Here is a 13,806-nt window from a genome sequence, read left to right as displayed (position 1 = left end):
GCCGGCGGGCCCACACGTACCCATCGCTCTTCTTCAGCAGGTAGCCCTTTTTCTCACTGCCGTATTCCTTATTGCCTTGGAGCTGATGCATGCTGTACCCTCCTTGCCGGCTCTGGGAATCCTAGAAAACAGAAGCCACAGATTAAGCTAAAGTTGGAGACAATTTTCAGTCCTTGACTCTATCCTGCTATTGAGCCTCTGCCCATTGGTCTAAGAATTATGAAGCTTTGAGAGCTGCCAGGTCCTTGCCTTCATTTTAGAGGAAGAAAAGGACAGGAAAACATTTGACAGTCACAAAGCAAGTTCCAGGCAGGGCCAGGGCTGGGGCTAAGGCCTGGGCTCCTATTTCTAGTTCAGAGCCCAGCTCTACCTTTTTCTTTCTTTTTTTAAGAACCCAGCTCTACTTTGAAGTGAGTTCAAACACTCACAGGGCACTGGGAGACTACCAGATGACTCAACCCAGTTTACACTAAGAGCACGGGCAAGCACAGGAAGCAATGGAAAAACAGAAGTGGGCCTCAACAAAACCCGTGCAACCCAAGGGCCTTCCTCCACAGGCTGCACCTCTTCTCCCTTTATATATTCTACTAATATTTTCTGAATAAAAGGGAACCTTCTACAAATGGAGAACCTTCTCACTGAGGTATAAAGAATTACTACGAACTAACACCACAGATGACACAAGTGGAGTCCCTGAGGGCAGCCCACTGGTGACTGTGTGGCCACAGCAGCCACGACGATGTGGAATCATAAGAAACAAATGAACCATACTGGACTACAGCACAAGGACGTGGGTGTCTAGACATGGAAGTAGGACAACACATTCTCACAGCAAGTATGGACTTACTCTCCTAGACTTCGATCAGGAAGGGCAAAAGCAAAGAGAGAAAAGGCAGAACATTGGAAAATACAGTTAATTTTGTTGAAAACTTTATCACCCGTAATTCAAACATTTCATATAATGCATAAAGAGAACATCACCGTAAGAATAATACCAGAAAACACCAAGGTGTATCTTGAGAATCATGATAACCCTTGGGTGATGGGACAGAAAATATATCTATGGGGTTTTGTTGCAGGCCATGTTGAGTGACAGCAGAAACAGCAGAATGGGAGAACGTGAGGTACACGTTACCAAGATCAAGTGTTGACAAGACTTAAATGTGTGTGGCCAGGGAATCAACAGCTCAGTGAAGCTCAATATCAATTACTCAGAAAACCTAAGAAGAGGGGCTGGGGAGATAGCTCAGTCGGTAGAGTGCTTGCCTGGCATGCACAAGGCCCTGGGTTCCATCCCCAGCCCTGCAAAAAACAAACAAAAAAACAAACAGAAAACCTAAGAAGAGCCACAAATTGTAGGAATTCAAATGGAGAGAATGGAGTACATGCGTCTGGTTCATAAGAAACTCCTGAAACGTGGTGGTGCTGTGGGAGGAAGCTAAATCGCCACACTGGCTATTTTCTGATGGCTTTCGGGCAGCACACCTCAAGGCAGGGGCCAGACATTTGGCCCTTTGGGTTGAAGAGTGTGTACTCAGTGAGGCAAATCAGCTTTAATAATAGCAGGAGGAAAATCTCTAGGACAGCGTGCCTGTGAGGCTATATTCTGCCTGTGATGAATTCTGTGTTCAAACACCTCCTAAAAGCCAGGAGGGAGGGACGCAGGGACTGAGGCCTGCAGAGCATGCAGCCCTGAATGGAGGTGGAGGCTCACACTCTGACCAAGTTGCTGTCCTGCTCTCCTGTCAGGTAGTAAGAGTGGACTGTATGCTTTACCAGGCAAGTGACTTAAGTTAAAGAGGTCACAAATTCAAGTCACTTTCTTACTCTGAGTAATTTCTTTAACAATCTAGACTCCTTTGGTGTAGCTGGACAATTTTAATCACGTGGGCAGGGGTGGGGCATGGAATAAAATCTGGGAGTCTCTTGTGAAAGTTCCCTTAAAGTTTACTTTTAAACAGGGTCAGAGCCTTGAACTGTACAGTAACTGAGCTCACTAACTGCTCCCTGGTAGGCATGTCCACGCTTTCTGAATGGAGATATGACTGAGGGACTGGACTAAATGCCAGACAGGCAGAAGATCAGCCCTACTCTCCCACTGCCTCCAGCCACAGTCCCCAGAAACAGGTGGGACAATTTTCTTGAGGGAGGCACCAGCGTGTCCACAACCTGATAAAGAAAGATTAAGACTGAAAATCAGCTCAAGGTAGCAGGGAACTGAGGTATGGGACAAAACAAGGGCAGGGATTAGTGAAATCCACAAAGCTTGCTGCTTTACTCCAGGGAAATCACAGGAGAATTACAACTACTGATTTAGAGTTAGGGACCTCCTTATCTCCCAGGAACATTAAAAACAAAATCTAAAATCTCCTTGGATATCAATTCTTATTAAAAAAAAAAAAAAAAAAAAAAGAGAGACTTCTTCCTCAAAACCCTTGTCACTGAACTAGAATTCTCTCCAGATGCCCACATAATTCTTAGGTGTCTGAACGCTTTAAAACTGTCTCTAACCTTAACTCATGTGATAGCCTTTAGAATAAAAGTCTAAAAAAGCATAAAAGTCTAAAAAGAATAAAAGTTTTAAAAATAAAAGTACTCAAATTTTCTAAAAAGATTCAGACAAATGATGTATGAAAATTATTTTATTCTGTAAATTGGTGTGAAAATATTCCTTACATATATTTATTATTTGCCTACACAAACCTTAAATTCTAAATAACAAGCGCTTGGGTTGAATGGGTTTGTTGTACATCAGGCAAACATATTTCTGAGGGTGAATAAAATGCCTTAACTATATATAGGGTTTGACTTTATTAAACTGAACAGAAAGAAGCAGTATATAGCAAAAGTCAAGCATCAACAATCCTAAATTAACTATTAATGAGTTTCAGGGCTTCATAAAGACCTATCAATTATCATTTGTGCACGTGGAGAAATAATGGCCTTTCAGCTGGCTTAGCAGAGTGCTATAAATAAATTAAAAGGATTTTCTTTTTTTGACAAAGTAGACATTGGAGAATTATCAACATAATCATAAATAAACCCAACTGAAGAAACAGGTCCCGAATTCATTGGTATCATAACAAAAGTTAAGCATGTATTCAGGAAAGAAATGCAAATGAAAACTCATTTGGGCAAATACATGTAATACTAAAAATAAACAATGAACTTAAAACCTTGGGGAAATTTCATGATGTGAGGCAGGAAATGTAAATGAAATTGCTCTATTATTTTTAGTTCACTTTCCTATCCTCTTATTAGTAGTGCAGACAAATCACTTCACTTTCTTAGCTGAATCCGTATTAACATAAAATCTATTATTACGAACTAAAATCTCAATCTCTGTAAACTGCAAGCAATTACACATTCGCTTATTTAATGGGGTTATAAATGCTTCTGGTATTCAATTCAAATCCAAACCTCTACTACTTCAATTTTCAATGAAGTGTGTGGACGATGGACAAAGATCCCTTCTGTTTTGTCTTACTAAATGTTACTGAGCAGTTCTGGGGTGCCAGGCAACGTGTCACATATTGCAAAGGAGACAGAGAAGAGCAATACATGGAATTCCCCAAACTTGCAAATCACACCATCATGTCCATCAGTGACTTAAACCAAAGGCTTGGAACTTTTGAAATGATTCAGTAGACTCCAAATATGATTGATAATATCACAACTAAAAATAGAATATTTATAGCCCTAAAGATAGTTAGGGAACAAAGAGTTCTTTTGAGAGGTTAGGCTATTCTAAGAGGTTAAGATAATTTCACAGAACATCTGCTGAAAGACAATAAAGACTTTAATTTGACTTTGACAAGGAATTAAAAAAAAAAAAAAGCCTTCCAAAAATCTGGGGATCATATTCACAATTAAAATTCTTACAGTTTCCTTCAATACTAGCCATGTTAGAACCTGGTGGGGATAGGCAGGCTAAAAGGTTTGTTGGATGCTTTTAATTTCTCAGGTAATCTTTTATATCACTCTATACTGTTCAAAAAGTAGTGCTATGATGAGGACCCTCTGGTGGATACTTTCCTCTCACATTTAATCTAAGTTGTTAAAAATCATTAGCTTCTAAACATATTTTGCAATGAGATAATTAAAAGTCATGTGAAAGGGATAGGTATGTTGTGAAAGATCAAATTTTCTTGTAAAACACTTGACATGGTGCTAAAGAAAACTCATTTATTAATTGGGGGGTAGAATTAAAATAAACCATGTGCTTAACATCATGTACATATTCCTTTTGTTTATAGAAAAGTTTTTCTTTAGTTAGTGTAAGCAGAAAACATTAGTCTCTATGCAAAACAAAAAAGGAACCTTTGTTTTACTTTTTTTTTTTTTCAATTAAGTATCCATATATAGGAGGAGGTAATCCTGTGTGACAAAACAAAGACAGGAAGTGGTTAAGTGCACTTAAGCAGTAAGAATTCTTGCTTCTCTCCCCAGACAGAATCTACCCAAGCCTCCCTTCCACTTGAGTCCTTCAACTGATTTTACACTGAGAAATCTCTCAAGGAGGAGACCACTTCTCTTAGGAGATGGAATGACTTTCATTCTGAAGTTTACTGGGGTTCTGATGCTCAGGAAGGCCTCAGATCACAAGTGCAGGAAGTGCCCAGACTGCTGGGTACAGATGTTGCCTCAGTGCACAGAGATCTTCCTAGACACCATGTCTACTCCCCAGGTGAGCAGGTACTTTCACCTGAGAAAACTCCAAAGCACATAGAAACTGCACTGGAGAAGCGAAGAACAGCACGTTACATCCACTCAGTATAGCAAACCTTCAGGGTTGCTGCAAAGGCCCAGTGTGGCTGGTGCAGGGCTTGCTACGGTTTAAGGATGGTTGCTTAATCTTTGTTTTGGACTCAGAAATGCCTTTCAAATTAGAAAATGTGAGAATGCTACTGTTGTGAGATAGCATGAGAAACTGACAGTTTAAGAAAAATATTTTATGTAGGTATTAACATTGCATTTAAATACTTCACTTAAATTTAATCCATAATAATTTCATAACATAAACAGGCACATTTGACTTTCTCCCATGTAACAAATGGTGCTTACTCTTCAATTTTCCTTTATTATGAAATCCAATATCCAAGGTCCTTTGAAATCAGATCTTGAGTTTTTTAGTTTGGAAGCCCACTGCTTGTTCCTCTACCTACCCTGTCCCAAACTGTTTGCAGTCTTCTACTTCTGAGTTTCTTAGGTTTCCTCTCTGGCGGTAGGACACCTCCCAATAAATTTTAAATAGCACTGACTGATTTAGGCACGACTGATAGGTTCATGCTGCTGACTTATTCTAGATACTGAGCTCCTTAATAGAAAGGACTATGCCCTAATACCTAAAACAGTGCTTGGCACACAGTAGGGATTAGCTGAATGTTTGAACAAATGACCTTCACAATTAAGGTTACTGCAGTCATGTAACTACCATGCACTGCATACTATATTCAAGATCCAGGAACATTTCACCCTAATTTTCCTATTTATGGGGCAAAGTTTCTACAGAATTCTGCATCACAATATTTCCTTATTTCCCTGGCAAATGAGACATGCCCTTTTGGCTGGAGAGAGAGAGAAAGAAATATATATGTGTGTATATATATATATATATGTATATATATATATATATGTATATATAATTTATGGTCTAGGGAAGAGCACCATGGGGTGTACTTCCTTTCCTTCAAGGACAGAATCAGAACGCTATAGAGACACAGAATTGTAGATCAGGGTGTCTTTTTATAATGGAAAGAAAACTAAAACACAATTTCTACACTGGGCAACACTGTAGGTACACACTAGTCTCTTACATCTTATTTGTCCCCAAAACCACCCTGGCAGGAAGCCATCAATGTGCCTGTTTTGCAGAGCAGGAGACATAAAGGGTATCAGAAGCACAAGCAGCCTCACTTACACTGTTAGCCCTGCTGGGAACATATAAACCACCTACTTCTTTCTGATCAAGCTGAAGAGAGGATTTTATTAAGTCTCGGAGTGCAGTGAGCTGTTTCTTTTCTTCATCCTGGGTCTGTTTTATCTATGAAAGAAAAAAAATCACTTGTTACTTATCATTTATACTTTTATGAGCAGAGTTTGATTTATCCAAATATACCACTCATCAAACAATTCATTTACACAGTTGATTTTCTTATTGAAATCCTTCTTACAGATTTTTGATATGATTGGCATAGTCTTCTCATCCTAAGACAGTACTAGTGAGTTCTGGAATGAATGAACAATGCACTGTTTTCTATTTAAATAATACATCCAGACTAGGAAAAACCCTGAAGCAATAAGTTAAACAGAAATAATACTGAGGTCATTGCTTCTAGCTTTTCAAAGCGTGGAGGTAGGAATACCATGATGTGATTAAATGGGTCAGAAGAGAAGCACACGGACAACCAAGAATCCAATGGGCCAGTGCATAACAGAAGTTTACGCCACACAACGTGAAGACAAGAGACTCCTGTTTTTTTAAAAATCACTTGGAATTTAACTGTAATCTGAACCATGTTACTATTAAAAGAAAATTACAAAATAAATACTATGTGTTTTCAAAGTTATATAAGAACACAGGCTAAGAATTCCTTATCTAAAATTCTTGGGACCAGAAATGTTTTGATATTTTTCAAAGGGTTTTAGAATATATGCACAGTATAATGAGATGCCTTGAGGATGGGACACAAGTCTAAACATGAAATTCACTAATATTTCACATATACCTTATACACATAGGCTGAAGGTAATTTTCTACAGTATTTTTGGCACACCTGCATTTTGACTGTGACCTGTCATATGGGATAATATGGTAATTTTCCACGTGTGTCATGTCAGTCAGTGCCCCAATAGTTTCAGATTTTGGATTCTGGATGTCTGGATGAGAGATGCTCAACCTGTGTAAGGCATTATTTATAATAATCCCAAAACTGTATCTGAAGATACATCCTCAGATTCATAAAACACATTCTTTTAATACTGTTCACCAAGAGTTTCACGTAGGCAATGAATTTGCAGTTTGTATGTTCGCATTTAGTTTTTTTCTCAGCAGTGTTTTTTGATTTGAAAAAGTAAAACATTGATATTTGGGTGGGGGGAGCAAAAGAAATCCCTAACCCTGCCTACTCAGAGACAGTTACATAATTTATCTCCTTCCATGGCCAAGCATTTTTCCTGACTAAGGGGCACTGACATCTGAAGCTATGTAGTCCTGAGCAGAGAACCATCTAGAACCAATGGTTATGTACTCCCTTCCCTGCTCCTCCTAAGCACCCAAAAGGTGCTTCGGAATATCTGACCAGGGGTCACTGCTCCAAGCTAAAAGGAAGGCTTGTCTGCCGTAGATTCATACTGATACATCACTTGAGCTTTTCTGCTTTTAATACCCTTCTCATACAAATTTCAAGTTTACTGATGTTCATCACATGTCGAGATCCATATATTGCACAGAGAACTTACATTGTATAAATCAGCAGCCAGTTTTTCAATGTACTGTTTCAATTTATCAGCTGTTTTCAAGCCATCTTGGAAGAAACTATAATAGAAAACATTGGAAGTTTACCAGTGATATAAAAAAAGAGAAGAATTATAATTACTTGAAAAAATCTGAAAACATAGACCCTCTAATTTATCTTCACAAAACAAGTATAAAACAAATTTCAGTATTTTATAAAGATGGACCAACAACAAATTATGCTAGTATTTGACATCTGACATCACAGTCACTGCAAATTACAGCTGTAATCCTCACATGATTTCATAACGAGTACACCCATCTACACGTAGAACAATTCCTCCTGGCTGGCCACATTTGAATTCAAGAGGGAAAGACATCTTAGCCACAGGCATATGTGAAGTCCAAGTGGCCACCATGAAGAGAGATATGACTGGACTAGAGGTACAGGCAGGAAGGAGGTCAGAGCTTCAGTTCCCCAGAGATGTCTGTGCTCCACACATGCTGAGAACAGAGGATGTCGAGGCGACGGTGCCAGTGGACCTGGAAAGCTAATGCCAGCACACAGATACAAAGGCTCTATCACTGTGCCTGAATCGTAACAAGAGCTAATGCCCTGGGGAATTTACCGATGCCCAGTAAATGGGCAAGTTATTTTACTCGTCTCTCATGAGTCAATCACTTTACACTCATCCCTGTTTTTAAGAAGGGGACACAAAGGCAAGAGAGCACAGGACTTGCTCAGGTTGCTCACACAGAGACAGATGGGACTGAGAGCCAGGCCTCCCTGATTCTGTATCCACGCTCTCCACTACCAGAGGGAGACTTCCTGTTGCAGGCAGAGCATTCCATTGGGAGGCCCAGTCTGCAACATCGGTTTAGAGAGAGGTACAATAAGCTGCAGGACACTGGTATTCAGGAACTCCTCTGCCCTATGGGGAGCTTCTCTAATCATGCCCACACCGTACATTATTTCTTCAAGGATTTTATTTGTTTTTCTGTCTCCCTACAGACAATGAGCGCCATCTGATCTCCATATCACAGAGGCCCCACACAGTGCAGATGCTCAGTTATAACCTACAATGAAGCAACAGCGAGAAGTTTTAGGGCACATCTTGGAGTCCATTTTAAGCTTCAACTGTACATCCAATGTCAACAAGACCTCCTATTAGGACTGGCCTTCAGAGTGATTACTCAAATTCTACAAGTGCCAGCATTCTTCTTTTTTTTTTTTTTTAATTTAGGTTCATTATACACAAACAGGGTACAACTGTCATTTCTCTGGTTGTACACGAAGTAGTCACACTGTTTGTGTAATCATACCTGTACACAGGGTAATGATGTTGGTCTCATTCTATTATTCTTCCTTCCCCCGCCCCTGCCCCACCCCTCATTTCCCTCTACACAATCCATCCTTCTTCTATTCTTCCCTTACCTCCCCCCTCCCCGTTATGTATCATCATCCACTTATCAGAGAACTCATTCGGCCTTTGGTTTTTGGGGATTAAGTGCCAGCATTCTTTAAGGGTGACATTTTTGGTGGAAAAAAATTTACTAAAGCAAGAGAAACACTCTTTTATTAGCTCTTCCAGCAACTGGGGGGAAGAGACCTTTTTGGTCAACCATTTACCTGGAAAACATACGCAAATCCTCATTTTCAGGTTTTCACCACATTCTATAGGGATGCAAGTGGAACTTCTCTGTACAGAATTAAAGAATTTTTATGTTCTGACCCGTGAATACTTTTCTAACTTTATGTCCTACCATTTTCCCTTAAAAACTTTAGGCTCCATGCCAGGCACAGTGTCGCACACCTGTAATTCCAGAGACTTGAGAGGCTGAGGCAGGAGAACTGCAAATTTGAGGCCAGTCTCAGCAACTTAGTGAGAAATTGTCTCAAAATAAAAAATAAAAAGGACTAGAACATAGCTCAGTTGGGTAAAGTACCACTGAGTTCAATCCCTATTACTAAAAAACAAACAAAACAAAAACAATAAAATAAAAAGCAAATATTAACAGAAAACATTAAATATTAACAGAAAACGTCAGGCAACAATCGTGCTACATTGTTTCCAGTTGCTTGTTCCCTCTCAACCCACGGCTGAGAGTGAAGAATGTGGACACATCCATCACTGTAGCAAGCTCCACTGGGAGGTGCTGCTCTAAGCATGAGCAATAGATCTGAGCCAAATGCAAGGGACGTTCTATCTACAGTGTGATCCTCCTGTTGTACACACCAGGGACACCAAAGTTAAGCCACGTTTTGAGTATGAAAAATGTTTTTCTTCAGCTTCATTTTCTAGAATTCCACCCCCCATGCCCGCCCAAATGTAGCATATTCCTGAAGCAAAGTAAGATTAAAGAATCAATGTTTAGTCTGGGAGGGCAGGTTTGAGGCAAGCTCCTCGTACAAAATCATTTTAGGGCCAATTTCTAGTTTTGAGAACAGGAGCAGGAATGGAGGACGAGTTGCAGAGAGAACGAAATGACAGAGACGGCGACTAGTACTGCCATAAAGAGCAAAGGCCAACATGCTGCCACCTGCTCGGCCCCTCTGGTGTTCCTTCTGTACACTTCTCTCTCCTTGAGAGGTTCGCAGTCCCACTGCGGATGGGTGGGACAAGAGCCACCACCACTGCCACATCTCAGAGGGCAGCAGCTTCTCAGTTCCCCTCTTCCTCTCTGCTGCAGCTGGCTGTAGTTCCAGGGGAATGCATGGGCCTAGAAAGTCAAAAGCATGACGTTCTGGCTCCAAACCTTGCTAGATGTGTGACCTGGGGCAGGCTAGTGGCCCTGTATGAAGAGCGGCATGCTCGCCTCTGCAAGTGAAGAGCACTAGACAAGCTACTTACTACAGACAGAAGTGCTCTATCAACCGGAAGTGAAGCGGGAATGAGAGCTCTGATCACCTCTCACTGAATTAGACATGTAAGTCCTCCGAATGGAAGGAAATCACCTGCATGGAGCCCACTTGTCTCAGCCATGTTCTCCGTCCATTACAGAAATATGATGTGATCTTCAGAAAATTGACAATGATGGTAAGAGTCACACCAGCAGCGAGCATGAACTGAGTATTTTCTCTGTGTCTTTCACTATTTTGCACCGTGCAGGGAATATCTCTTACAAAGTTTTATCATGGACCCAACCATGTGATTAGAGCAGCGGAACCTTCAATCTCCCTTCTCCTCCCGCTCTGGGGAAGGGAGAGGGGCTGGAGATTGAGTTTATTACCAGTGGCCAATGATTTAATCAATCATGCCATGTAATGGGGCTTCCATAGGACTCCCTAAATGAAGGGGTTCAGAGAACTTCTGGGTTCATACAGGTGAGTAGCATACCCAATTCCACGGGGACCAAAACTCAGGACCCTTTTGGACCTCGCCCTATGTACCTCCTCATTCAGCTGGACGCTCTTTTATAAGTCATTAAGTTAAAAAAAAAAAAAAAGTCACCACAACTGCACACAGTAGGCAATTCTCATTAGTCTTTACATAGGAAAAGGAGACGATAACTTGTGCCTGGGAGTCATGGCAAGCCCGGGAGATAAAATGCTTAAAACGCCAGGCACACACTAGTAGCTCAACATGTGACAGCCCCAGGCCAACAAAATGGGGGAGGGGGCTTCATTAGTTTTCTGACCTCAGAGGCGGAAAGACTGGCTTCACGACTTAAACAAACAGCTTGAGATACATGTCACCATATTTTAATGACACAGGATGCTAAAAAATGTTAAGTTGCTAGGTGATGGACAGAGGGACCTCACATTTACACTGACAGACTGTAACACACCCACAGCTCAGAGGGCAAGGCCATGATCATCTAACGAGGACACCCATCCACTGGCAGGACACACCTCCTGAAAACAAATCAGAGCCTTAGCATTCAGAGAATCCCTACGTCCTTCATTTGTTGGCCTAAGTAAATTGTGAACGAACAGCGACGGGGAAGTGTCTCTCTGATTCTCCTGGTCACAGGTACTGTTCGAGTTGACCTAAAAAGAGGTGCTGTTTGGCTAAAGAATAAGAGAACCAAATACTACTTCCAATATGTTAACATACTATTTTCCAAAGTATAAAACAAATTAAACGCTGCGATTATGGCTTAGTGGTAGAATGCATGCAGTGTGTGAGGCACTGGGTTTGATCCTCAGCACCACATATGCTCCGAGTCAAGCACCGATGCCCTGCCTTCAAGGTAACAGGGTGACTTTTCCTTCCAGACATACCCTGGGCACACTTGTGCGGCACCAACGAGCTTGAATGTTTAGCACTAATTCAACAACTCAGATCCAGGTGGCAGCCAGAGAGGCGTACTGGACCCACTCCTGGAGAGTAAGCCTTAAAAATGACGTCCAGGCCCAACCTCAGCCTTACCCAACCAAGGCTTCTGGCATTGTGTCTAAGAGCACGCACTCTGAAGCTGGAGACCTCGGTTTAAGATTTGGTTTCATTACTTTCTACCTATAAGTTCTATGTGGGTACTTTGTTTTATAGTTTTTTCCCATAATAAATTTTAGTTTTGAAGTGCACTCCTCAGTAGTTTGTAGTATATGTACTGTTATGTAACCATCACCAGGAACTCCAGAACATTTCCATCACCTCCAAAATCCTAGGCATAGCAGTGTCCACTACTTCCTCCCTTCTCCTCTGCCCTTGCAACCATGAATCTGCCTTCTCTGAGGATTTACCTTTTCTAGACATTTCACATACATGGACTCATACAACACGTGGTCTTCTATGTCTGGTTTCTTTCCCTTAGCATGTTTCAAAACTCCCTCTCTGTCACAGCATGCATCAGCAGTTCATTCCCTTGTGTGGCCGAATGCCACACCATTGTGTGGTGACACCACATTTGTTGAACCATTCATCAGCTGGTGGGTATGCGGGTTTCCATGTTTTGGATACTATGAATAATGGTTCTATTAATACTTATGTACACATTTTTGTTTAAATAGACCTGTTTTCCATTCTACGAGTAGAACTTGAGAATTGCCAAACTGTTGTTGAAAGCAAGCATACCACCTTATTCCTACCAGTAATGCCTGGGTTCCAAATTCTTCACATCCTCTCCAAACTTACTTGCTATTTTGGTTATTACTTTAATTAACAGCACTCTAGTGGGTGTGAAGTAGTGTCTCATTGTGATTCTTATCTGCATTTCCCTAATGATTACTGATGCCGAGCATCTTTTCATGTACTTTTTTGGCTGTTTATATGTCTTTCTCTCTCTCTCTCTAAATATAAAATGGAAACTAACTTTATTTTTCTGGAAGAAGTAAATATCAATAGTGGGGAGCAACCCTGGCCTCAGAGGCTGGTGGGAAAACATGGATGGCAGAGGGGAAGGTGGGTCAAACAGGAAGCACTGGTGTCCCTCTGGGTAGCTGCCCCTTGTCTTCTTCCAACCCTGGGGCCTTTGGCCCTGGTCCCTGCTGGAATATGGTTTGGCACTCCTTCTCTGTTTCCTGAACCATGTTGCGTTATTTCCAGGCACAAGATTCTAAGATCAAACAAGCCCTATGAGGTGTCCATGGTGAGACCACAAGGCACATTCTTTCAGCACTGCTACTGCCTGCTAGGGCTCCCCAGAAAAGGGCCCAGCCCTTAGGGTTGCCCAGGTGTTGGCCCACCTTTCTGTGAGGCCAACACATCCTTCTGCACAGGGCACACCTGGTTTCCTCTCAGTCTTGTTCCCCTGGGCAGGGCCTGGGGACACACTCCCTACGATGGTGCTCACCTCTCAGCTGGGGCACTGGGGTCTGAACCAGAGTGTGCTGGGACAGAGCCTGGTGAGGGAGGGATGGGCAAGGCAGGATTCCCAGCCTTCTGCTGCCTTGGCCCCACTCTGCCCACTGGGGGCAGCAGCAGGTCCTCCAGGCCTGGGTGGGAGTGTCTCCCTACCCTTGTTGCGTGCATGGGCTCAAGCCATTCCTTCAGAGCAGACCCTTGCTCTCTAGATCCTATCAGCATTGTGATGGGCAGGGTCAGCAGAGACCAGCAGGTGGCAGCTGGTTTGCTCCAGGTTGTCCGTGCATCTCTTTTAGAAAAATGTCTATTCATAATTGCTGCACATTTAAAGAATTGAGTTATCTTGTTGAGTTCTTTATAAATTCTGTATACTGGTTCCTTATCAGATGGTGGTTTGCAAATATTTTCTCCCTTTCTGTAAGCTGTCTTCTCATTCTCTTGACAGCATCCTTTTATAAACAAAAGTTTTAAATTTGGGAGTCCAGTTTATCTTTTTTCTTTGGTTTCCCGTGCTTTCTATGTCTGTTTTGACACATTTATTGAATATTATTAAATGAAATGAACAAGACTTCCAGTGAGTTCTTGATCCCTTTTGAGCTCTAT

At 41.6% G+C, this 13,806-nt stretch overlaps 1 protein-coding gene across 8 annotated transcripts in view; it reads right to left on the bottom strand.

The window, feature by feature from the left end:
* Asap1 (ArfGAP with SH3 domain, ankyrin repeat and PH domain 1) overlaps positions 1-13,806 on the bottom strand; it is a 330,237-nt gene that overhangs the window by 70,696 nt on the left and 245,735 nt on the right. For 2 of the 8 annotated variants that reach the window (XM_047548811.1, XM_047548846.1), the window contains exons 10-13: positions 7,462-7,537; positions 5,921-6,043; positions 848-856; positions 21-121 (exon numbers count right to left, since the gene is read on the bottom strand). In XM_047548811.1, coding sequence (XP_047404767.1) covers positions 21-121; positions 848-856; positions 5,921-6,043; positions 7,462-7,537 — 309 coding nt within the window. The remainder of the gene's footprint in view (positions 1-20; positions 122-847; positions 857-5,920; positions 6,044-7,461; positions 7,538-13,806) is intronic. The other 6 variants (XM_047548831.1, XM_047548868.1, XM_047548821.1 and 3 more) reach the window with 3 other exon arrangements.

Source organism: Sciurus carolinensis, chromosome 1, assembly GCF_902686445.1.
Source record: "Sciurus carolinensis chromosome 1, mSciCar1.2, whole genome shotgun sequence".
Classification (NCBI taxonomy): domain Eukaryota; kingdom Metazoa; phylum Chordata; class Mammalia; order Rodentia; family Sciuridae; genus Sciurus; species Sciurus carolinensis.
This window is presented reverse-complemented; position numbering and strand designations above follow the sequence as displayed.